Raw genomic sequence first — 26094 nt, forward strand, 5'->3', positions numbered from 1 at the left:
ATCCTTTACCCCTGACCCCTAACATTACTAAGTCCAAATGATTCTGCCTCTGATGTATTTTTTTGGAATTGGTTGCCTCTTCCCACCACCACTGCTAACAACTTGGTCCAAATGACCATCACCTCCTGCTTGGACAAATACAAAGGCCTCCTTGCTAGTCTCCCAGCTCCATTCTTGCCTCCCTAAAATCCATTTTCCACCCAGCACCAGAAAGAGCTTGCTGAAATACATATCTGAATATAGCATTCTTCTGCTTTAAACCTTCCCAAAGATTCCTTTGCCTTTAGAATCAAAATCAAAGACCATAAAATAACCTGAAGTACAAGGCCCCCCGCATAATCTGGCCCCTGCCAAGCACCCCAAGTTCCCATTCCTTTCCTTCTCTCTGTTTAATTCCAGCCACCCCACCTTCCTTGGGTTCCTCCAAAGTCCTGGTCACATTCTGCTGAATTCGTCCCACTTGGTCTCCTCATTCCTCCACCTTTGCAGGCCTGGCTCCTCCATGTCATCCAGGTCCCAGCTCAAATGTTTAAGGACCCTCAAGGAGACTCAGTCTAAAGTCGCCTTTCCCCCACACCTAAGTCATGTGACTATTTTCATCATGCTTATCACTATCTGAAATTATACGGAAAATTTGTTTACTTGTTTATGTGTCTCCATCCACTGGCGTATAGACCCCCTGAATGCATAAAGCTTGTCTGTTTTTCTTCAGCTTTGTGTCCTCAGTGACAACCATGGCTGGCATTAATAGGCGCTCAATAAAATGGGTCAAATGAAAATGACTCGATCAATCCTGCTGCCCCGATGCAGGCATAGAATGATGGAGGACTGGATTCAGCAGATCCAATGCTGTCTATACCACGTATCAGATGTGTCTTTTAGCAAGTTATCTGACCCTCAGTTTCTTCATCTGAAATACGTGGATAACAAAAGCATCTACTGTAAGGGGATGTACAGAGCTGCTGTATGCATTAAATGAGAAGAAAGACCTAAACACTTGGCACTGTGACTGGCATATAGTAAGTGCTTAATAAATTGTAGCTAGCTGGTATATATCTGTATAAATTACTCACACACACACACACACACACACGCACACACATTTGGGTGTTCACCTTCATTTGGTTTAATGGTTCTACTGTCCTGCCTTTGAAACCTCAACTTGTGTGTTCTTATCAATATCGTACCTCAGGAGGAGAATCTGAGTCCTTAACATCCTCTGCTCAGTTCCTAGCCCCCACCCCAGCACGGTTATGAGCTTTTATAAACCTCTTTAAATGATTTACCTGAAAATATATTTCTCTCCAGTATCATACAGCGGTTTCAAGCAGCCTACATTCCATCTACTTCCTCAGAGGTCTGTCTGTGAATAGTAAATACACACAGGTCTATATAAATATCGCACGTGTTGAAAGACGTAGAGTAAAATCACCTTTGGACTTACCATAAAAAAATCCTGTGAGCCCAGGTTAAAGAAGCAACCCCCATTACAGCAAGATACGCCCCTTTTACAACACATAATGGCAGGGACAATTCAATCTTTGTCATTTATTACTTTTATTTGGACAACATATATACATATGTACAAAATACCTACTGTCAGAATCCTCTTTTATAATTTCATTTGATTTACAAAAACGGGACAGCAAAATAACTTAGGTCACTAATACTGTACAAAAATAAAACTGATTAAACAGTTGTAAAGATCAGTATCTTACAGTGTTACAGATCATTCACCTGTTGTGAAAGAACATCTCAATCTATCCAGAGTGATGAGCGCTGTGCTAAATCTACCTGCAAACTGACAACTAATCAATTTCTGTAATATGGCTACCAAATATAATTCTCAAAAGAAGCATGATGTAGAGCTAGACCTTAAAGCCAGGGCATCATTCCATAGTGGTGAAGGGCTTTCTTCTTCCCTAACCAAGGAGAGGAGTTATCTTAACTCTAAAACTATTAAATTTTCCAGAATATGACAACTACTTACAGTATTAGATAAAACAACTCTTCTTTCTCTTTAAACACCTGCAATAGTCTTTCAAAAAATTCAGTTTGGTTAAAAAAGTAAACAAAAATTACTATCCTGCATTTGGATTTTTATAAGGTAAATCCATGGTCTTTTTAATATAAAAAGTAATTGCTTCATAGTTTTAGTGTTCAATGAACTCTAGTAGTCCTATTTGAACCATATCTTGATAGAGTACATCTAATTAGAATGCTGGTTCCTGTTTTGTGACATTTTAAAACAGGATTTATCACGAAGAATAAAAAGCCTTGAGTTTATACGTTACGTTACTCTAACATATAAGAGAATATCAAATGTGTGTTCAACAACTTGAAAAGGCAAGTAACAACTTTTTTTGGGGAAGTAAATGGTGCATTGTTTTTTTTTTTTTTTTTTTAAACAAGTTGCTGCGTTTATATCCATCTAAGTAAGTGCTGAACAAAAGCCACATATAGATTTACTCCTGAAACTACAAAGATTGTCTTTCACTGACTTTGCTTGGTTTTCCTTCATTTCTTTCTGTGAGGGGAAGATGAGTTTGTCCAAGTTAGTGGGTTGCTAGGCAACCCCAAACTCCTCACTCACTAAAAGGCAGCGTGCAGAGGATCACAAGCAGGACCGTTCCATGAGCTCAGTAAGAAATAGACAGCCTAACCTATTTCGTATGGAAGAACAGATGTCCTTAAAACTTATTTTGGACACAGAAATTAAAATTTGGTTTAAAATAAGCGTTTCAAAAATCTGAAACAGAGGTAGAAAGTGTTCTTTATTTTTCCTGACATGTTTTCCCGTGAGAAAACACTTTCCCTTTTATCTCAATGGACTGTTCCCAGTCCCTAATGTTAAAAGCAGTTCTCTTTATAGAACTACTAATACGACTACGTTGGTTAAACAAACAAAAAAGAAAAACACCGTGCTAGTGATGGCTATCGTATTGGAAGTCGGAGTCAGCCGTGCCCCACGTCTGCTGTGGGAGCCCACACTGGTTCTGAACCTGGCAACGCGCATGTGTCAGGTGAAGTAACGAGTTCACTGACGGGGAGGCACCCTAAGTTTACCCGACACAGCTTACAGCACATGTATAAACGAGAGTGCACCATAGCTCCCTGTTTTAAATAGCAGATAAAATTGCCAGAAAGCATTATTTCTGACAAAAGAAAATGTAAACATTTCTCCCACGATCACTGCTGACTCCCTTTACTTGAGGTTTCTTCTTCGCTATGAAAACAGTTCATTTTTTTCTGACCACGTGCAGGCCAAAATTAAGTTTTCAGGTAAATGGCATTTTATGGATGTAGTGGTTTAGGCCATTGTAGACACCTGGATACAAGATATATAGTGGTGAGGCTTCTGATGTCAAAGATACAGTGATGTGTCTTCATTCACACGCATTCCGTGTGCCTTCGTTCTCCAAAAGGGACAATTTCGAAGTCACCTTGGAAATCATCATGGTATTTTCCCTTGGGACTCACTACTTAACAGGGATACATTTTTCTTTTCATGTGTCAGCTTCCTTTTCCTTTTTACATAACTCTTGCACCTGTCAGTGGGAGTTTGGAGGAACACGGGAAGGAGACCAACACACTTTTTCTTCACAAAGTCGGTGTTTCCAGAGAAGTTACTGTTACGCACCCATTCAAATAAAACCCAACAGAGTCAAAACCCTCTCCGTTCGTGGCATTAGAACAGTAAGGTGATGTTAACTAAAAGGATCGGAAAATTTGGAAAAGTTAATAGAGTTAAAATTCTGTTTGTTCTTTTTGAATTTTTTTAAAAAAATACTACCCTCCTTCTCCTTCAGCATCTGTCACATATATTCTGCCCTCCCATCTCTGCCATGATTTCATAGGGAAAAGTGTATACTACATAAAAAAAAAAAAAAAAAAAGCAGATTATAACGTGGTTCCAAACAGAATGTCTGCTTCTATCCTTAAAGCACGTATTTAACTTATTCATCCTCTGCATTAGAAAATAAAAGTGCAGCTTATGTTCAAAAAGTACAATTCATACAAAGCAAGGTTTAAAAGTTCTGTACTTAGTGTAACCTTTTAGAGGTTTGCCTTGATTAGTATAAATTCAGACTGCTTACCCATTGACTATAAGTAACTTTGTTTTCAAGTCTTTAGATGACAGATCATGCTGGAGTAGATGTGCTCTTGCTTGCATAAAGACAGCTGTGCTATGGCGTGTTTTTTGTTGGTTTTTGTGGGTTTTTTGTTTTTTTGTGTTTTTTTTTTTTTGTTTTTGTTTTTTATCTCAAAGGTTAACGTGATTCAAGAGAGTGGTTTTGCTAAAGAAACCGAAGCACACTCGTCATTTACACCGAAAAGGTAAGAAAACAATTCTGAGAGACAGCAAGCAGAAAGGGCCCCGAATCACCGTGTGACGCCACAGGTCCGCTCACCGGGTCAGACGTATGTACACCAGTGTTGAAGCTGTAAAATTCCACGCGCCCCCCTCCCCGCCGCCGCCGCCGCCGGCTTGGCCTGGCCTCCCTCCCCCCACCCCACCCCCAACCCCCCAAAAAAATAAAGGAGAGAGAGAGAAAAAGAAAGTATTCGCCTTCCCTCCAACAGTCAGAGACGGTTCCGAGCTGCCTCTGCACGGGGACCAAGTGTGGACTTTGATCTCAGGCTACGATGTGCTTTTTAGAAAACGCTGCGGGCGCAGGAACGCGGCGGCGGCCGGGGGGCCGGGGGGCAGGGGGGCAGCGGGCAGGGCCCCGCGGGCCCGCAGCGCGCCCCCTCGCGGCCGGCCGCGTCCCCGGGCGCCGGGAGCAGTTCGGGCGGGCGGGCGCGGCCGGCGCCTCACAAGGGGTGCGCCAGCGCCTTTTTCGAGCGCTTGATCATACTGGGGTGGAACTCGGTGTGGCGCCGGGCGTGCTTGGTGAGGTGGTCGCTCCTCATGAAGCGCTTCTCGCACAGCGGGCAGCGGAACTGCTTCTCGCCCGTGTGCGTCCGGTAGTGGCGCGTCAGCTCGTCCGAGCGCGAGAACTTTTTAAGGCAGTCTGGCCACGTGCAGGGGAAGGGCCGCTCACCTGCGGGGAGGGGGGCGAGACAGGACGCGGGTGAGACAGCAGGGTCGCAGGACGCGCCAACCATCCCCGGGACCCGCACGACACGGCCCCGCAGGCGAGGCCCGTGGGCTGAGGGCGTGTCCCCCCCACCCCCAGCACCCCCGCATCCCTGGGCTGGCGTCCTGACCCCCGGGACCTCAGGACGGGACTGCATGTGGGGACAGAGTGTTCGCAGAGGACACCGAGGGAGGCCTCGGAGGGAACCCGCGCTGCGGACTCCTTCCTCTTGGACTCTCGCCTCCCACGCTGAGAAACACATTTCGGTCCCCCCCCCCCCCACCTCCCAGTGGCACCTAACAGACTAACAGATACCATGAGGAAGTTTCCCAGAATCATGTTCTCCAAGCAAAGGAACTTGCTCCTTTATACCCAGTGGATCCCCGAGAGCCTTGGCAATTATCATCATCACCGGGGGGTGGGGAGGTGGGGGGCTTATTCTACATGGCGGCTGGTTGCACAGCTTCTCCCAGAGAGTCAGGAACCTCGGCCCTTTGCTGGATTTGCTGGCGCCGCAGGACTGAGGCAGCGAGTCCAACCGACCTCTCACCTGGAGCAGGTGTTTCCCCTCGAGCTCCCGAGTGCTGTGGCCACCGAGCCTCCGTCAGGGCCGGTCTGGTGACAGGGAGGCCGGCACCCGACAAGAAAGCCTGCTTGTTCCTGAGCATCTTGGTAACAAACACTTTTAGAGACATGGAATGTGCTTCCCTGTTGAAGGCCATATTTTATAAGTCATATTGTCTTCATTTTTATTATTACTATTATTATTCTTAATCTCTATGCCCAACGCAGGGCTCAAACCCCGGGATCAAGAGTCCCATCCTCTTCCGGCTTAGCCAGTCAGGCGCCCCCAGTCATAGTGTCTTATACTAAAAAATACATTTGTTCCCTCTGCCTCATAATAATCCTTTAGATATCTGAGGAGAGCTATCCTGTCTTTCTCTAGTCTGTTCACACTAAGCAGTCCCAGCTTCTTCCATATGTCTCATAAAAGAATTAGCATGATTCTCAAATAGTAAGAGCTAAGGGCTTCACAGTGCACTATCCGGCCGATTTCTCACAGGACGCCCCATGGAGGTGGCCCATTTCACAGATGAGGAAACAGGCTTAGCGCTTCCTGGTGTTTCCAGCAGCCCCTCCTTTGCGGTCGCTCTCCTCAGACTCAGCATATTGTCTCCATGTCCCACTTCATTAAAATGCAGCTAAGCCTCACCCTCCAGACGTGATCAGGTTAGCACTGGGGGCCTCCTGGCCCCTGCCGGGGCGGGACAGCGCCCGTGGCCACGTTTGCCGGACCCACACACAAGCTGAAAGGCACCATGAGCTGTTTAAGATGAGAGAGTCTTGGGTGCCCCTCTTGTGAGCGCCTGCCTGCCTACTTCCCACCTCGTTCAAGCACAGCCCAAAGCAGCTGCTACACAGACCCAGGGCACACGGGTCCTGCCTTCCACAGAACTCTCCAGACACCCCTTTGGTAGGTGTGAGGAGTGCATGTTTTCTCACTCCCGTCCCCACCTTCCTGGAACCCAGAGACTCAAAAGGCTGAGGGCTGTCCAGTGTGACGCGTCTGAGTCATCCAAATATTATTCATCCTTTCCCCCCGGCTTCTCCTACCCTGTGCCAGAGATGGAGAAATGCTGATAATAACAACAACACCAAGCCCATGTCATCTCCGTGACAGTCCACACATGGCTAAGGTTTTATCCGCTATTCTCTCAGCAGCGTAACGGTCATCACGCCCTGAACAATCCCCTCCTGGGATGAGGACAGTATCATGTCTGATTTTTGTGCTACTTATATCGCCAAGCATTTAGTAAATGCCTAAGTGTGTGTGCGTGTGTGTGTGCGTGTGTGTGTATGTACAGCTGAGTTCACTCACATGACCAAAGCCTGCTCGGAAGTTCCCAGATCACTGGGGAAGGCAGCTCCTGCCTCTTCCAGAATTACACTGCAGCCAAAGTCCTCTTAATCCCAGTGAAAGGTTTATGGGAGAAATGTTCTCTTAAACATGTGATGTTAAAAAATACAATGAAGGGTTAGAATTCATACAGCGATGAATTATAAAACCAAACCAAAGCAAAGCAAGCCAAACAGAACAACCCTCAGTGCTCTCTCCGTACTGGAGCCGTATCTCCACTGCTTTGTGATTTGGTGGTGAGAAAAGTGACGAAAAGGAAAGGCTCAGTGTTTTCTCGGTGCTTGTCAGGACTAAAACTCATCAGAGGGATTTTTCTTGGAGGAGTGGTAATGTGGTTTAGCTTACTCACTGGCACATGTTTCTTTCAAGTGAGTCACGAGAGGAGGTTAATTTATTGGAATGGATCTGTGTCCACTGCGGGAAAAATGGATCAGAAGACCACTCTGCTATGCTCTGGATTGGAAAAAGAAAGAAGTCACTCCCTCTGTTTTAAAAAGATGCCTTTATGGAAGGGATAGTCAATGGAAAATGAGCACGAAGCCTAAATCAGCTGTGCGTACAGAACTATTAAGTATTTATGCTTACGATTTATGTATGTTTCAAGTGAATTCACCTTCAGTCTGGCTTATGGCTGTCTTGTCTTCACTGCTTCTCATGCCTGTCACCGTGTGATTGTTCTCTTGCTTCTAACCCAGATGCTGCCATTGACGTCGAATCTTTATCCCTGTTTCAGAGAAGAGCGGGCCACCTACTGAGCCCAGAGCAAATCCGAGCCAACACAGCAGCCTTTGTTAGACTCACGTAACTTGTATAATTCCACCTTACAATTCCTAAGCATTTAAAAAAAGACCTACTTGGAAGTGAATTCTTAGTGTAGAAGCTCCAGGATCATTTTGATTCTTCTTGGATCCTTTGGAAAAACATTAGGAGCTTTGAGTCAGTGATTTAAATCAGGGGTTTAGCAAACTACAGCCCACAGGCCAAATCTGACCTGCCATCTATTTTTGTAAAGTCTGCGAGCTTAAAATGGTATAAACAGCATTCTTACTTTGGTTTTTACCAAATAGTTGGGGGGAGAAAGTTGGCTGACCCATGATCTCGCCCTGAAGATTTGAACTTGTACCTGATGTACACCAGAGTTTGCAAATCCAGATGGCTTCAGGAGCCAGACACATAGTGAAGATGGGTGAAATGCCAGGTGCATTTGATCACGGGTTGTAATGGAGTCATGGCCAACCGGATACTGCTCTGCTCCCTCACAGGCATTCAGATTCAACACCGTATAAAGCATTGTGCCGGCCAAACAATGTGTGTGTGCAGGAAGCCTGGATTCTTCTTGGGGACTTAGAATTTGTAGCCCTTTGAGACCACCCACCTCTTTAACCCACTGAAGAGTCTGCATACAACCTACTTGGGGATACATTTCGGCATGTTCGTTAATAATAGACACATAATAAGGCATTATCTAAAAAATGATACATGTTTTGTACCTAAGAAAGTATGGAATGGAGAAATCCTATGTAGAGAAGGAACACAATTTAAGGCTGAATGGGACCAGAGATCGTGGGCAGAGGAGGAAAAGAGGGGTCTTGGAGAAGCTGTGGCTGGCCCTTCATCCTACAGCCAAGGGGAAACCAAGTCAGGCCTTTCAGCTCCGGGCTAAAGCCCACAAAAGAACAGTTAACCTTCTTCGCACCGAACAAATCACAGGGCACAGCAACTATCAATTAAAGAATCTTTAAACTTGTCTTTAGTATTAATGAGAGCGTTACCGTCCTCCAGGGGAGGGGGCGGGGGAAGAACAGGCATGTACTCGTGTTTTATTTCTGGCCTTTATAGGAAAACATACCCAGAGGCAGAGACACAATAAACTCTTGCTTTACTGGAGCAGAGCTGTTAACGGCACAAGTTCCTCCGCCTTCTCCTTATTTATACACCGCTCCCCTCCCCTTCCGGCAACGAGCTAAGCACCTCTCGCTGACAGCCTCGGCTTCCAGTATAAAATTAACTGGATCAAACCGGCTACTGAATACCGCACCTGGTGTGTAAGAGACTCTCTTTGCAGAGACAGGTCAGGCCTCCAGAAGTCTCCTGGGCCTCCGAGGGGTTCAAGAGGAGCGGAGTAGAGCCCGCGGGCTATGCGCTTGCCTACTTAGTACAAAGGACAGCTCATTGCTTTCAAGAAGGAGCCTCCACTCTACTCCGTGATTAGCCGACATCACCAAGTGGTGAGTTCTCCATACAGAGGGAGAAAGAGGACAGTGTGGGCATTGCCAGCTGGTGATACTCAGCCTTGTCCAGGCTTCCTTGAGTTCAGACAGACTGTCATTGAGATACTGGCCCAGGGTCTGGGAGACCTATGGTCTCAACACACCTGCTTTCCCACCTGGCTTTTCTCCCCTTGCCTTCCACAGTTCCATGGAAGAGCCTAAAATGGGCTAAACTTAATCAAGGTAGGAAGGTTAAAAATACAAACTCTGAACCTCCCATGGCTTCCAGCAAAAGTAACTCCATCTCGTAAAACAGATCTAAGGGTGTGAGGCCTCCTTTGCCGAACAGAACTCCAAAAATGCCAATTAGGAATCACAGCTTCTTGCAGATGGACAAAATCAGGGCCGCTTCTTGAGGATAAAATAGTGGGGTTTGATCGTAAAAAAGCAACTAGGATTCCAGAGATAAAAGGATAATCTGATATTACAAAATCATATTGATATGATTCCCTCTTTTAACAGACTAATATACCCACCCCCCCCTACACATTTTCCCTTGAAAAATGCAAAATAGTGTTTGATAAAACTCAACATCCAGCCCTAATAAAAGCTTTTAGGAAAATAGAAGAAAAATTCCTTAACAGGCTAGAAAAATATAGATCCGAAACCTTTCCCCAGCAAGGTCAATAGTAAAATAAAGGTAGCATTCTATTAAAGTCAAGCTCGAGGCATGAATGGACACTGTCCCCATCGCTATCGCTACTTAATGTTGTTCAGGAAATGTTAGTGAGTGCAATTAGATAACAAAATAAGAAGTAAATCACTGGTAGGGGAAGGTGATAAAAGAATTATCTGCAGTTGATACAACTTCCTATCTGGAAAATTGAAGAGAAATACCTAAAAAAACTAATATAATTTTTAAAAATGCATTCTCAGGTATAAATACACAAAAGAGCAATGGTTTTCTTATATGCTAACCACCGCCAGTCAGGGTGAGCCTAGAGATAAAGGTTCAGGACCTGCATGAAGAAAATCATCAGACCCTGATATAAAAGAAAATGAATAAATGGAACACTTGCCATGTTCTTGGATGATAAGACTCAGTGGTGTGAATATGGCAATGCTGTACAAATTTGTCGATGAAATTAACACATACCATAGAAATTCTTTTTTCTTTAACTTGACAAAACTATTCTGAAGTGATTTTGGAAGAATAAATACACTTGACTTGCCAAGAAAATTTTGCAATAGAACAACAGTAAGTGAACACTTGTGATACCAGTTATTACAATGTATGATTAAAGCTGCAATAATTAAGATAGTGCGAGACCGGCACAGGAAAAGACAACTCGGTGGAACAGAGTCAAGTCTGAAAATAAACCCAAGACTCGATAGGGATGGGGTGTTTCAAATTAGTGAAGAAATGAATGTGTAATTCAGTAAATGGCATAGACATCTGAAAAATTAAATCTGGATCTCTACCTTATACCATTCCCTTCAATAAATCCCAGAGGAGCTATATACATAAATGTAAAAAATAAAACCACAGAGGTGAGAGAAAATATAGGTGACTGTTTTTAGAACCCTGGAGTGGGGAGAGACTGTCTAAACATGAAACTAAAGGCAAAATCCTATTGGAAGAATAGTTGTGAAACACATAAAAAAATTTTAAACCTCTGCATAGTAAAAATATACGTAAGTGAAAAAGTGTAAGAGTCAGATGGTGAACTAATAAAGGAAATTGCAGCATAAGACAAAAGGTTAAAATCTGTAATACAAAAAGGACACTTACAAATCAAAATTAATAACCCAATTTAATAAAATTGGGCAAGGATGCAAATAGGTAATTTGTAAAATAAGAAATACTAATGGCCAATAAATAAATATATGAAAATATATTTAATCTCACAAGTAATCAAAACAGGCCAATTAAGACACTAATGAAATATATACCAGGCTGGTAAAAATGTTAAAAACTATGTGCACATGGAGCATCTGCGTGGCTCAGTCGGTTGAGCATCTGACTCTTGATCTCAGGGTCATGAGTTCAAGCCCCCTGTTGGGCTCCATGCCGGGCGTGGAGCCTACTTAAAAAAGAAAGAAAGAAAAAAGTTTGTACATAGATCCATCATTGGTGGAGGCATGAGGAAACAGACCTCTACTGCATAGGTGGGACTTATAATTGATCTAGGGCTATCTGGCAAGATAATCGTCTAGGAATTATTTTTGGTAATAATTAGATAGGAACACAAAAGTGTACAGGGATACCAGCATTGTTCATAAAAGCTAAAATTTGGTAACAACTTAACTAACAATAGAGAACCAGTTTGATACATTGTAGTGTATCCATACAGTGGAATAATGTGTACTTGTTACAAAGGTACTAGATTGTTACAGAATGAAATGGAAAAATGTTAGCAATATACCACTATGTGAAAAGAGCAGTGTAAGATCGACTGTATATGTATGTATGTGCAACATCTATGGAGAGAAAAAATCCTGCAAGAATATATATAAAATATGAACAGTAGCCATCTACAGGTGGGGGTGGGGATAAAGAGTAACACTTTCTTTCTGTAATTTTCCTGTATTTTCTGATTTTTTTAAAAACAGTTAAGTACAAATTTCTTTTATGAGAACAAGAGTCTTACACAAAACAAAGGAAACTGATGCATTTGAGTTTAAACTTTTCCACATATGGGTTGATCGCTGACCAAGAATATATTCTACGTGGAGAATGGGGGGCCAGGTATTTACTTTCTATTGAGAAATAACACTCTGGTGTCCAAGACCAAAGAAAGGAGTATCATTCTGTTTCCTTCTCAAATTGTTAGAAAGTAAGAAACTTTCAGAACATACTTCATCTCTTTCCTCACTCCTCCTTCACCCCTCCCCTCCTACTTCTTCTGTATATGAAAGGAAAATGGCCCCTACAAGGACAGACAGAAATCTCCCTTCAGAGTTACACAGGCAATAATGGCAAGGCTGCCCCACCGAGGGGTGAGTTCCCTGGGAAGCAGGGAAGTGCGTGCAGAGGTGCAAAGCCCAGGGTGCAATACAGCGTTCATGGATGAGGCTGGTGGGACACATAGCTACACAGACCAGCCCCGACCCTAGGACTTCAGCATCCCTACCCCGTTGTCCATTATCATCGGTCCTTGTTCCTATAGGAGAGCAACGCTGACCTTCAGGTACAGAATGTGAGCCTTTGCTCTCTTCTTTTTCATGTCCATGACCCTCATGGAGCACCATGCACTTGACAAAGGAGGTATGCAGGCCATCCTTGGGAGCAGACAATTCTACACTTCCCTGCATAAACCGTTCCAGTTAACTATGACCTCAAAAACCAAGAAATCAAAAGTCAAAAGAAAAATCAAAAGTCTTCTGTTTGCCAGAAATATTGCGACCTGCACATGCAGATGCTCTGAAAAAATAAAAACATTTTATCGGCTCTGGAAGAATCATCCTGCCTCAATGTCATCCCCATTATATTGCCACTTGCTCTTGGCCCCTCTCTGAACCTCTTTTGTGATTTGGTTTCTTTTTATATTTTATTTGTTGATACAACAGAGTCAGTTCAGAGTTTGAATGTGTGATTTTACTTCCTGGCCCCTGTGTTTATCTGTGGAAGGCAGCTTGTCCCATTCTTTAGGTTCTGAGCGGGGAAGTGGGGGCGTGTCTGTAACATCTGTCACGGAGCACTGGACGTTGGTGTCTAGGAAGCAAGCCTCTCTGAATATTGTTTGTGTGTCCCCGACCTCAGCTGATCTGGGGAGTTAGCTCATGTGCTGGGACCTCAGAAGGAGAGACGGGGGACACCAGATTCTGGACTCTGGGTTCTCAACCTAGCGAGAGAAAAGTCCTGATGTCTCAGTCATATGGCCCCATCGCAGCAACTCTGATTTGGTAGAGGTGGAGTGACCTCTCCACAAGCACACAGCTAGGTCTGGGCTCAGATTAGCTGACTCCCATGCCCACGCTCTTCCTGTCCATCCCAGACTACGCTGCTTCTGCCCAGTTGTTTGTGGGAAAGAGAAATAATAAATGAACTTGCTAAACATTGAGCAGGATATAAATGTTTAATGGCAAAACTATCCTGAGAACATAGATTCTCTGAATCTTTGCATTTTGGGTGACTTTGATAACCATCAAATTAAAACCTGTCAAGCCTGGCAGATAAAGCCAACTCAGAGGGCAGACGACTTGTCCAAGGACACGCTTGGATGAGAACCGGTTTTCAAATGCCTCCTTCAGTTTGGAGCATGAGACAAGATTAGATGAGAAAGAAGACAAAGGCCCTAACTCATTGGGGTTATAGCCTCATAGCCTCCTACCACAGGTTTCTCTCATTCTCTTACTCCCGGGTTCTTCTTCCCAGATGGATTGGCTTCGGGAGGGCATTTACAGTTTAAAACAGATTGTGCTGCTGAGCTTTAGAGTTTTAAAAATGGAAAGCAGAGCACGGAAGTCCTTAAACTTGAAGTCTCTTGATTGGCCCGCGCTTCCTACCGAGACCTGAGCTACAGAGAGACTAGAGGGGCTGAGTTTAGAGAACATGCGTAGAGGTCCCTAAGAAATGCCCTGCGTTCTGTACTGTCCTGTTAGTAACAGGTGTGGGCAGTCCCAGGGGATGGCCACTGTTGCCTAGCCTAGAGCCTGCACCAGCCCCTCTGGGGAAGTTCCATCCCCCCCCCGCCCAACACACCAGGGCACCTGACTGACTGAGTCAGGCAGCCACACTGGAGGAGGGTGTCTGAGCATGCCTCGCAGCCTCACCTTTCCAAATGTAGGGTGGGGAAAGGGACTGGGTGCTCTTGAGCCCAGGACCACACGGCTGGGAGAATGCCCCAGGGGTCCTGAGTCACAGACTGCAAGGTTCTACCACCTGGAGCCACTGTCCAGAGGCCCTCTTGAGCAGAGGATGCCAGCACACGAGGACCAAGACCTAAGCTAGTGCATGACACCCCAGGGGAGACCATCAAGGTCAAAGGATAGTGTGCAACATCAACAGGCTTCCCATGATGCCAAAAAGAAAAGAGGTGGACTTCTTGCCTACCAAATACTAGATCATTCCCAGGAGAAAGAAAGGTAAAGGGAGGGGGAGAGAGAACTCTGATTTTGCAAACATTTACCTAAAGAAGAATACAATTCAATAGAAAAGCGACAGAGAGACCTTAACAGGACTCAAGATAAAATTTCTCCATCAACAGCCCAAAGTGATGGGGGTGGGGGGCGAGGGGGGAGGAACACAGGGCATGCTCAAGAACTCAGCTCTGGTTACAGACATTTACATCTTTGCACACCCCAGGCTTATGGCTGGGAAATTTGTGCCCGATGCACACGGTTGCTTTACAAGGGCCACTGAGACTTCTGGCCTCCTTTGCAAACACAAGGATCACCTTTCCATTTGCACACTTAGGTACAATTATATGTAGCATCCGCAGCCCCCACTCTGGACAACCGTGATCCACAGAGCTGACGCCTTTGGCTCGGATCAAGCAATGGGCAAAAGACAAAAGTACAGGAGACGACACTGCTGTCTGGTTTGAAAAATGCCTGCTCTGCCTGCCAGCCGGGCTGTGGCCCTCACAGTGGCTCAGAGTGACTGGTGATGCTTCTCCAGCACGTGGTGTCAGCATTTGCCCTCTGGGCTCAACCTCCTTACACCGCTGGACCCAGTGTAAGGTTGTGATGACCACACGCCATGTGGGCCACCGTCAAATAGTATTTCAAGCTTTAATGGGATGAGCCATGGATTCCTATGGCCTGGTGTTTGTCACCAAAGACCACAAAGCTTGACAGGGCTGGCTGTCCGACCTTCCGCAAGCAGCCCCCCGCCTGGCCCCCCCAGCCCTCCTAGGGCAGGCATTCCCGGGCGGGCATTTGCCATGTGGAAGCCGGCAGGACATCGAGGAGAAATGACTCAGGTTGGAGGGGCAGAGCCCATGTTTCTTTACGCCGGGAACCCCCGCTTCAGAGGGATAATGCTCACTAGACAAGCATTTAGGGGCTGGCCACGGGGACGATTTGTAACACGACCGAGGAAAAGCTGGCTGTTTTGTTGTCATTCTGCTTATTTTCATGAAAACGGCAGTGGTACAAAACTACTGTAGAATTATGGCAGCACAGGAGTTTAAGTCATTTTTCTGTGTTTTTGTAAGTTATTTTTAAGAGCTAATTTTTGCCTCACAATTTATTAGGGTGTTGTTGTTGGGCATGACGCACACCGAATGGACTCCGGAATCCCAACGGGAACTGTCCTATAAACAGCCCATCTTTGCAAAGATGAGGCCTTTCTCTGTTCACACCCAGGGTGACAAACATTCATGTAAACACAATTCATTTCTCTGGGCATTAAAATGGACAGACAACTGGAATTAAGACCATGTGAATGGTGCTGCTTATCACACTGTTGTTGTTAACCTCATCCCATGAGAGGCTTTGGGTACTGGCTTCTAGAATGTCCACTGAAGAGGTATGAGGTATGAGCCTGAGCACAAGAAATGCATGTTGAAATCATCTATCTTCTGCCAAGACCATTTAGTACATGCACTGGTGGCCTATCTTTTAGGATGAACTCCAGAGATAGCTCTGAGTCCTTTCTCTTCAAAGAGGAGGGGGGGGAAATGTCGTCATACTAATCTGTCTCTCATTTTGTCAAACCTCTGCTTTTTGGAACATCTTGTCTATAGTTCTACGTGGGCAGATAGAGGGGGTATCCGCTGGCTTTGCCGGTCTAGCATCCATTGCTTCTTTTGGGTAATAAATAGCACGCTTGAATTTCCTTGTGGAAATTACCCCTTCCCCACTCTGAGTCTATGTAATTCTCGGGGGGAGAGGTGACCCCAGACCCCAAGCCCAGAGGTTCGATATGACCTAGCCATGCCACAGTGACTGAGTTGTGGGACAGGCACAAACTTCTAATTCAGTTATGAAGACTGAAGCCCGAGACTTTTGCCGGAATCATTAGGAAAGGAGAACTTTCTTTCCTTGCTGAATTGGCAGGCTGGGAGTCGGCCGCTGCCGCGGTCACCTTACCACCATCCAGAGACAGGCTGCCCACGAATGAAGCCAAAGCAAAGGACAGCAGAGCCGAGCCAGGGAGAGAGCCACACTCCAAGTCCCCGAATCCAGAGCTACCTCGGATGGGTGGGTAATTTGAACCAATAAAGTTCTATTTTTTTACTGAGCCGGTCCAAGTTTGGATTCAGTTGCTTGCAACCAAGAGTCCTGACTAACACAGCTGTGGACCCAGAACTGGCGTCTTTTTCGATGGGAAGGAAGCAGGTTCTGAATAGCTCTTGGAAAATATAGGATAGGTTTGGTCAGAGTCCAAGATTGCTGTAGATATTCTTAACCAAGGTTCATCAAAACCAGCCACGCACCAGAGTTAGAACACAAGAGCAGAGAACAAAGGGCCCGTGGCTTTGGGGCCAAGTCCAGGAGAGGCATGCAAGACAGGGTGTCTTCCCACTGGTGGACCCCAAGGGGTCCAGGTCAACAACAATTCATGCATAACTCCAGGTAGTTAGAAACACACTAGGAAAATTCCAGAGTAACATTGGACTAAGATAACTGACTCCAAGTTAAATTCCTCCCATAAAATAAGAGTACTTTCCTATCTCATAGGACTTCCATGAGTTTGTATGTGACAATGTACGTAAACCATTTGGCTTAGAAGTTGGCATGTAATAAATGCTGGATGTTATTGCTATTTCTATTATTATTATCACTACTAATATTAATGATTTTCCATTATTACTATTATTCACAATGTTCACAATGCCTGCTTTCAACATCTAGCACAGCCCTCGGCCTGTAACAGTCACTCAATAAATAAATATTCTTTCAAGGAATGAGCTGTTGCTGGACTGCTCCATCATTGTAAACAAAAATTCTAGGATCCTCAAGGGCTTCTGGGCAACACCTATAAATTATTTTTAATTATAATTCTTGGTGTATGGGGACACTGTCCGAAATGCTTTAAACGCCTCATCTGAATTAGTCTCAGAACAACTTCAGTTGAGTCACTGAACTCCATTTTACAGATGGGAACACTGAGGCTCAAAGAGTTTTCACCATAGGAGGTGGCAGAGGCGGGACTGGAGCCCCACCGAAGCCCAAGCTCCGACTGCTCTTGCTACTGAAACAAAGGCCTCCCCTGGAGATGCCCTGCCTGCGACCTCCTTAGAGTGGGCTGGCCTCCCCATCACACACTCTTCTGACTGCCTCACCAAAGCTGGTCCCCTGCAAGGGAAAGCTGGGGAAACCTTCTTTTCCCTCCCTTTGAAACAAGATGATCTATAACATTCTTTCCAGTTCTGAAATGTCTGCAAAGCTTTTGTCAGTTGCCTGCCCCGCCGGTTCCCACTTTGGTTCCAGTTGACTCTGGGATGCACTCACTTCCAAAACGACAGAGACTCGCCTTGGAAAAATGTTCACACTTTGTTTGATATAAAATACTGCTGCCTGCATTTCAAATCCTTGCCATTAATTTTGCAGGGCTTAAGCTCCTCTCTCTTTATTTTCATCCATGTAAATAATGTCCTCGATTTTTAAAAAGGCTCAATCAGGGATGAATTCCACTCTCCTGTTCAAATTTGTGATCATTCTCCATTTTATTTATAAAAAAAACAAAAACAAAAACGCGAACACCCAGTGGCCCCAGGCTTAGCCCGTGAGCTAGCTGGTTCTTGCAGCTCTAGAATCCTTGGATTTCAGATCCAGATGTTCATTCACAGCTCAGGAGTCCAGAGGCTAACAGACCTCCGGAGGCACCCAGATTCAAAGGGAAGCCTGTGGGTGCGCCTTCGTAAACGCGGGTTCGGAGCACAAACAGAGATGAATGCCTTGGAAGATCCCACACATAAAAAATGGATGCACCTCACTCCCTTGGCGGGGGGCATTCTCCATGAATAACAATGTGAGTCCTATTATTTGCTGAGGGGATTGCTTGAGGCCAGGGTAAGACAAACGTTTACTCTTGGCCTTAATGCACCAAAAAGGTATTAAAGTTTCAGGAGGGCTCCAGGAAGGGTGGGGTAGGAAATCTCCCTGGCACTTGGCCTTGGGCTGGTTCACAGTAAGCTGCTCCCATAATAAAAGGGCAGAGGTCCCCGGGATGACTCCACCTCTGCCCTTTTGCTTGGTTAATTTGGTTACTGCGAAGCAGCTCTTTAAACCAGGGTTTTAAGAATGTTAACCATAGATTGGAATTCTTGGGAGACCGTGGGGGTGGGGGGTGGGGAAAGAATTCAGATCAAAGAATTGCAAAGAATTCACAATGAGGGAAGGTGTCTACGTGGGCCGAGCTCGGGCCTTTAGCACGTCTTCAACAGCCCTTCAGAGTCTGGGGCGCCCTCTTGTGTTGACCTCCTCTACAGGCAAAATGATGGATGTGATAACCCTTCAAGGTCACTTCCAAGCTCCAAATTCTCGTGATACGGACAGCTGCCGCCACCAAGGGCTCCGATCTAGGCCTAGGCCTGTGACTAGCTTCCCAACAAAAAGTGGGGCGGAGCGAAACCCAGGATTGCTCAGAGACCACTGCAGAGGATCCCATTTCTTTCCTTTTAACCATCTGTGGGGTTTTTTTTCCCTTCCTGTCGCCCCTCCTTTTTGCATGTTGCATAGAAACAGAAAGTGCCTTTGTACCAATTACTAGGCACTAATTTACGTTCTTCAGTAGGCGCTGGGCTTGCTGGAGAAACATCAGGATAAGGTGGGAGGGTCGGATGTGGGGGAGGCCTGGAGGGCTGCAAGCTCTTTCTCCAAGCCTGAGAACAGCCAAGGGGAGGAGAAAAAAACAACCCGAAAAATTTGGAAGTCAAGACTAACGAAAACGACAAAGCTGGTTCTGTCTTGTTTGTTTGTTTAAATCAAGAATGCTAGTGACCCTAAGGCATTCAGAAATCACATTGATGGCCTAGAAAGCCGACTCTAACCAGCACACACCAGGTTGTTTCAGAGGCTCCTGGAAGAGTGAATACTGGAACCCATCCACCCACTTTTCTTCCCAATGAACTTCTTAAGAAAGACCATTGTCAGCCGCTTTCTCAATAGGTCATATGATAGTTCTCCCTGGGAAGTTCGAGCTGGGAGTTTCCCACAGACATTGCAGAATGACTAGTTCTTGGGATAAGCGTCAACAATTGAGACAAGAATGTAAATCTGACCCTTATGTTCAGAATCCAAGTATTCATTTCCCTCAGGTTACATCTTTGCATCTGAAGGTAATGGGGTGTTGCCATCAAAACAGCTCTACATTTGCTCCACGACCTCCTCCCCAACCCCAGGCCCCAGTTGTCCCCTCCCCTCTCCTCACCACTCTTCCAAGATCCGAGGGGGAAAGAGGGGAATAATGTTTTCATCCTGTAGTTCTACTCTGCATGTATCTTCTGTCGTGAAACAGCCTTGCCAGCAGCCGAAGATTGTCTAAGGCAACCCCACTTTGTCTCTGTGAGAATAGGGGAAGTGAGGAAGAGGAGCCACGAGTCCTACCTCGGAGACTGGCAACAAAGAGCAGCTGGGTCCCCTGAGAGGCCTAATTCCCCAGGGCTGATCCCAGCAGCCAGCTGGGGCTTGGGCAGCTGGGGCCATCATTCTTCGGAGTAGAGGGGGTTTTAGCCTCTTGTCTGTAACCCAGAAGCACTCCCTTCTTCCATCCTTGTGACCTTAGAAACCTCACATCCTCTACAGCTAGAGGCCATTTGCAGCTCTTTGCCTTCTTCTCGAATGCAGATTGTCGTTCCCCCCCCCAACAAGACACCATGCATGAGGTGGTGTTTAGACCGTCTCACTGGGGAGTGGGGTGGATATTGCCCCAAGGGGGCAAAAATCTGATCTTTGGCAGGTGAAAAAAGTCTTAGCTATCGCCGTGGTTTGTGGTCTTTAAAAGGGGTACATATACAAATAGCTCTACAGTATTCCCGTGGCATTAAAATGTCATGGGAGGGAAGGACAATTATGGGGAAAAAATGTCTGAAGTCTCCTTAGGGGAGAGAAAACGGGGGGTGGGGGGGTGGAATAAAGTAGAAAAACAATTACCTGTGCGAGCAAGCCCCACTCAGGCTAAGCTGTAAATCTATTTTGGATGAACCGTGTCAGGTTATGAAATACAACAATCCACATCACTTGGGGAGCCCTATGGAAAAAAGAACAGGGCAGAGAGAATGTCTCCTCAAGGACCCACACGCAGGGCCTCCCTTCTACTTAGGAAGAGAAGAGAAAGTGGCGGAGACTGGACACCGGCTAATGAATAGCCTGCTTGGAGACCACTTGTGAGCTGAGGCCCCCAGTCTGGGGCCTGCAGCCAAAGCGAGACCTTGCCCTGTCCCTGAACCCCTGCCTCCCAGGTAACGGAATGGGTCCTTTCTCACACCTCTGAGGGTCACTAGACTCTCCTGAATCAAACAGTGGACTCTAAAGCTTTTTGCAGTAATTAAAGGAGAGGAGTACAAGAGGCTCAGGGCAGGCCTGGCACCTGTATTAGCAAAATTTTAAACCTTTGGTCTCAGGGAGGGAACATCCTGGCTGAATGGACATTTCTAAAGAGGCCAGAAAACCTGTTTCCAGGGTTAGAGGAGACCTTCCACGGTGAGGGCCCTCCAGATCCCTTCTGCCACATAGTCTCAAGTATCCAGGGAAATGTGCAAGCAGGGGAAGAAGAAACGGAAGCAATCACTCTTGGGGGTTTTGCAACCCTGTGTCTCCTTAATTTTACACAAACGTCCTTATGCTCTGTTTAAAAAAAAAAAAAAGCGTTGTTTTTAAAACTTTTTCTGTGGAACTGGAGTGATATAACCAGTGTCCTCAACCTCAACCCCGTTGTCCCCACTTGGGGAGAGCTGACTTGAGCCCTTCTAAAAAGAAAGAAAAATGTGACTTGGCACGGGAGTAAAGCCTAGGGTCTCTATCATTGGGATGTCAGCCTAGCATGAGTCTACACCAGCTGGCTCTGAAGAGTTTGATCTGGAATTTGGATGTCGTTGTTTCCTTCCCCCAAAGATACACCCGCCCCCGTATATACATAACTGTGCAAGGTGACCACATAGTCAGCAAACAGGATAAACTTTTTTCTTTTTTTTTTTAGTGCTCATGGGGGGTTGAGGAGATGTTGGTGTGGCAGGAGGCCTGCAGAGTGAGCATGTATTTGTGGAGCCAGTTTGGGGTACATGCTCTGAGGTGGGGGAGGAGTGTGTGGGTGTGGATGTGGGGGCTGTGAGGGGACCTCTGTGTGCACGTGCACACGGGCACGTAGGTGATGGTGGTGATGTGGGCGTGGGTCTGTGGGGGGTGTGACAGGATAAACTTCAAACTGCTTGCATTTAAAAAATATATATATATGTTCCATGTGTTTTCAAGCAAAGTACTGTAATGGGTCTAATTGTTAAGCTGAAACGTTACCATAAATACCCTCTAAAGTGTCCCAAAAGTCTGGAAATGAGAAAGAATGTATGTGTGGCATTTTTCAGATTAACCGTAGATCCGTTGCTTAAAGGTTAGAAGCACATTACTGGGGAAGAATATCTGACCCAGAGGCTGAAGAAAAGCAAATTGAGCATAGTATTATAAAATGCAAACTGACGTACTACTTAAAAATAAGTTTATCCTGGTTCCTGATTTGGAGGAATCCCGCTCTATTACACACAAACTGTAAGATCCAGAATTTCCTGAGGGCTTTCTGTACGTGGAATCCTATATTAGGTGCTTTGTGTATGTTATTTAATCTTTGCACAAGAACCTATGAGGAGGTTCAGTGATAATAGCCTACCCAGTGGATTAAGAAACTGAGGGTCAAACGAAGAGGGGGTAGTAAACTTACATGCCAACAGAGATGATGTAAATGATTAAAATAATAAAGGACACTGCCCTGTAAAAAATGATCAGTTCAAGCCAGTTGTTGCTGGGTAGGAATTCAGGCCCAGTACTGCCCAATCGATCGATTTTTCCAGAGAAGCCAGAACTCTGGATTCGTGCCGAATCTTCAGATTTTCAGATGTTGGTAACTAATTACATTTTCTATTAACTCTGTGTTGGCCATGCCAAACAGATTTGTGAAGCCGACCCAGCGGCAGGCCTCTAGTTTGCAAACTTGGAATTGAAGTACCTTGAAGTTTCTCCCACCTGGGAAACAAGAGGACAAAGGAGAACCCAACTCAAAATCATTGTTTTCTCTTAGGACACGACAGACGTAGCAGCACTGGCTTAAATGCAATTTTGTTTAAATGACTCAACTTCTTAAAGCCCCTCGGTCTACGGTCTACGGAAGTGGGCGCTGGAGGAGGCTCTAGGAGATGAGCAAGCAGCAGGAAGGACTCTTATTGGGCCATACTGAGCAGGGGGGTGTGGCTGGAATTTAGCTGTTAAAATCTTCACAGAATACAGACATTCCAAAGGCTATCTCAGGTCCACCTTCTGGATTTAATACCAGCAAAAAGAAAAACAACAACAGCAACAACAACAACAACAACAACAACAACAAACCCCAGGAAGCTCCTTACCTCATCTCCCCCCCTCCCCAAGACAATCTACCTTGAAGCCGAATCTGCAACTTCCAAATGCACAAGACCTCTAAGTCTCTTATTTAAAGAGGATCCTTGACACATACCTTCTTCAGTAGGAGTGTGCTTCCCACAATATTTACAGAGGCCAAGGTTTTTGTTCAACCGTGTCCTGGTGTTACAGAGCCCCCAAACATAAACAAGACACCTGCTATCACCCTATCACTAGTTTCAAAAGACTGACTGTAGCATTTAAAATGGGATTAACGTTTCCCTCGGGTTTCCACTCCTGCCTGTGTAAAAGGTTCTCCAGAGCAGCTGAGCCGGCTTGCCTTATGGAGAATTAAAGAGCACCACGCATGCACGCACACATAAGCAGCCATTTCTATAAATGCCCGAGAAAAATCACTCAGCTGAATGGTTCAGAACTCCAGGAATCTTTTTTCTAAGACAGAAAGACTCCGGTAGCTCCCACAGAAACCCTGCAGGCCTCCCGGGCCGCCCGACCAGGCAGCTCCCTGAAGGAGAAAGTGCCTTTGCTCAAGGTGGCAGTGAGTGTCATTGTGAGCCACTGAACTTGGGGAACATGGCTGACAAGGCCAGGCCCGCCCAACAGCTGCTGGTGAGTAACACCCTCGGGTTAATACACCCCTGCTTACCCCGGGGGAGTCACGCTAAAGGTCAAATCCCCCAATTCGGGCACACATTTGCCTTCCGATGGCCTTACAGATGCAAACTTCCAGCTCTGCTGTTTGAGGGCAGCTTTAGATGACACCCCCAAACAGAACCTGATCGTGCATTAACCACGCAGGAAACTCCATTGCAGTCCTGGGCCAGCAGGCGCCTCCACAAGAAGCACTGTCCAAAGGAAATAAAATCCGAAATGCAGTTACGTGGCCTTGCTTTTCAAAAGCAAAACCAAACCAAACCAACCAATGATCATTTTAAAACCACAGGCCCTGGGCCTCATCTTAAAAGTACCTACAATCACACCCCAAAAAGACAATACTTGGCAAAGGAACTCCAACGGCCTCTTCAATACGGTGTCAGAGGGTGGAAGGAAAATAAGTTCCATGAAAGGATCAGGTCCTGTGCTTCTTATCAGAATAGCAGTTGTAGAAGAGCCTTACTAAAGATGGTGAGATAGCAGGGCCCAGCCCTTTCCAACTTTTTCTCAGTTATGTTAAACAGAACCAACAGAATTGGCTGACCAAGGTCTCTGTAAGCCTCCAAAGCCCGTTTTTATACTGCATATGTCTTCCTGGCCACATTCCTTGGGCCAACGCTGGCCTTTTGGTCTCCCTGGGAGAGACCCTTCCAGGAGGTCTCCAGGCCCACGTTCTCTACCGAGCGTTGACCTCAGGCAAGGACCACACCTCCCCGCTAACTATTCAGGGTAGAGGGTGCCACCAATCATGTGTGTGTGTGGGGGGCGGGGGGAATCTGCCTTGGAATCGCATTAAAAAGGCTAACTAGTCATGAAGTTAACCCACCAACCATCACTTGATCAAATTCCTCTGCCGCCTGAACCAGTGTTATTTTAAACCTCCCTGGGGACTCTTGGCCAAATTTAAAACCACCTTGGCAAGCCCTGAAAAGTAGCAAGCATACAGCTAAACGAGTCCTTAGTCATCCCTAAAAGGTTCCACGTGAAGTGTGCCGCTTCGCCCCAGGTTTTGGCCATTTCGCTGCAATCCCTCAAGAGAATCAAATAAAAGATACGCCATCTGACCTCCCCAATGCAGCACCTGCCCAGGTGGGGTGGCCCCACGGTCGCGGGGTGCGGGAGTCCTGGGGGCGGGGCGGGGCGGGCCGGGGTGGGGGGTGCGGCACCACTCCCCGCGCAGCCACGCACGGGCGCTGGCACTCCGCGTTCACTCTGCCTGCCAGGTTCATGCTCTCCATGGCTTCTAGAGACTGGAGACAATTAAGGAGAGAGGGAGCGTTCCGTCTCTACACGGCTCAATCATTTAAAGAGTTAAAACAGCATCTTATCCAAAATGTTGGCACCCCTGAGGCCGAGCGTGGTGTCCTTAACGCCCAGAAAGACTGCCCGGCCAAAGGTTAACTAACCCCAGAGCTCGGTGGGAGAGGGAGACGCCGCTAACCTGTATGCACTCTGTAATGGGCTTTGAGATGGGAGGATTTTCCATAGACTTTCCCACAGCCACTGTAGGGGCACTTGTGCCTCTTTTCGGAGGCGTGTTTCCCCTTCGCAGCCACTCCAGGGTGGAGGAGGGAGAGCGGGCTGGGCGCGCTGCCAGGATCCTGTCTCTCCTCCGGGCTGTGAGAAGGACTCGACCCAGATTCGGTGGTCACGTCGCTGTCGGATCCCATATCCTCATCCGGACTCTCCAGACTGTCGCTGCACACCGAGGGGGTCTGGATGGGTCGGTACTTGTTCAGGTCCAACAAGCTCTTGGCGATGGTGACCAGCGTGCAGTAATCCTTCCAGGTGTCCCCCGGGTCACCGTGCTCCTTGGTCACCTCGCGCTCAGGTAGTCGCAGTCGCTCGGTGTCCGGAGCGCCCCCATGCTCCGGCACCGCAGCGCGGTTCGAAATAGAAACCAGACACTGGGCAGCCACGAAGTCCATGTAGGCGGCCGCGGACATGGTGCGGGCGACAGCAGCCCCGGCGGCGCGGCCAAACTTGGCGGTGGCTGCGGAGGTTCGGCTCGCCCTGCCCTGGCCTCGGACGACGAGCGCGGCGCGGCGCGGCGGCCAAGGGGGCGGGGGCGCGGGGCGCTTCCGACTCGCAGGAGCGCGAGGCGACCTCAGCCCCTCATCTTTACGTAACCGGCAGCGCCTCCGCACGCAGCATCCACGGCCCCGGGCTCCGCCGCGCTGCCGCCGCTCGCCGCCGCCCGCGCCCCGCGCCCGGCGCGATCCCCCCGACGAGCGCGCCGGCCGCTCCGAGCCGGCTCCCTTGGAAAGACGCCACACGTGGCGGCCGCAAGTTTATTCGCTTGAAAACGCCCCCGAGGCGCTGGGAGAGGAAACTGCAAGAGAGGTACACGCCCTCGGCCGCCTCTCCGTCGAGCCAAAGCCCCAGGACATTCACCCGACCACCCCGACGCGGGTGGCGAGGGCCGGACCGAGCGCCAGGTCTAAGAGACACTTTTCCCCCAGTCCACCGACGCCTTCTGAGCCCCTGCTTTTGCCGGTCCGCACCGTTCCGGCATTCTCTTGCTCAGTAACAATTTCGCAGAATCCCATCACGTCACGATCCAAACCCCCTCCAATTGGCCAGTGGGGAGGGTGATTCAACTCTGTTTACTTTCTCCCCCTGCCAGTCAGAACGGCCTTTCGGTGGAGAGGTGCGTCTAGAACTGAGGCGTGCGGCCAATCCGACTGTTCCGTTTCGCTGCCTCGTGCTACCCCTA

General features: G+C 47.0%; 1 protein-coding gene across 15 annotated transcripts; it reads right to left on the reverse strand.

The window, feature by feature from the left end:
- Nucleotides 1–1538: 1538 nt before the first annotated feature.
- On the reverse strand, nucleotides 1539–26043 carry KLF9 (KLF transcription factor 9). Of its 15 annotated transcripts, none has more exons than XR_013443691.1 (5): nucleotides 24820–26013; nucleotides 22033–22334; nucleotides 20256–20352; nucleotides 19534–19665; nucleotides 7483–7909 (listed from the first exon to the last, which is right to left on the reverse strand). XR_013443691.1 is itself a non-coding variant. In XM_036117918.2 (2 exons), exons 1-2 carry the CDS (start codon nucleotides 25322–25324, stop codon nucleotides 4816–4818), a joined length of 735 nt encoding a protein of 244 aa, XP_035973811.1. In that variant the 5' UTR covers nucleotides 25325–25973; the 3' UTR covers nucleotides 1539–4815. The 15 variants fall into 15 exon arrangements, 2 of the variants coding, with proteins under 2 accessions (XP_035973811.1, XP_077917462.1); XR_013443692.1 differs by having other exon boundaries at nucleotides 7483–7723; nucleotides 7854–7909; nucleotides 20256–22334; XR_013443693.1 differs by having other exon boundaries at nucleotides 7483–7723; nucleotides 20256–22334.
- Between the last annotated feature and the right edge of the window lie 51 nt (nucleotides 26044–26094).

The sequence above is a fragment of the Halichoerus grypus genome, chromosome 14, assembly GCF_964656455.1.
Source record: "Halichoerus grypus chromosome 14, mHalGry1.hap1.1, whole genome shotgun sequence".
Taxonomy (NCBI): Eukaryota; Metazoa; Chordata; class Mammalia; order Carnivora; family Phocidae; genus Halichoerus; species Halichoerus grypus.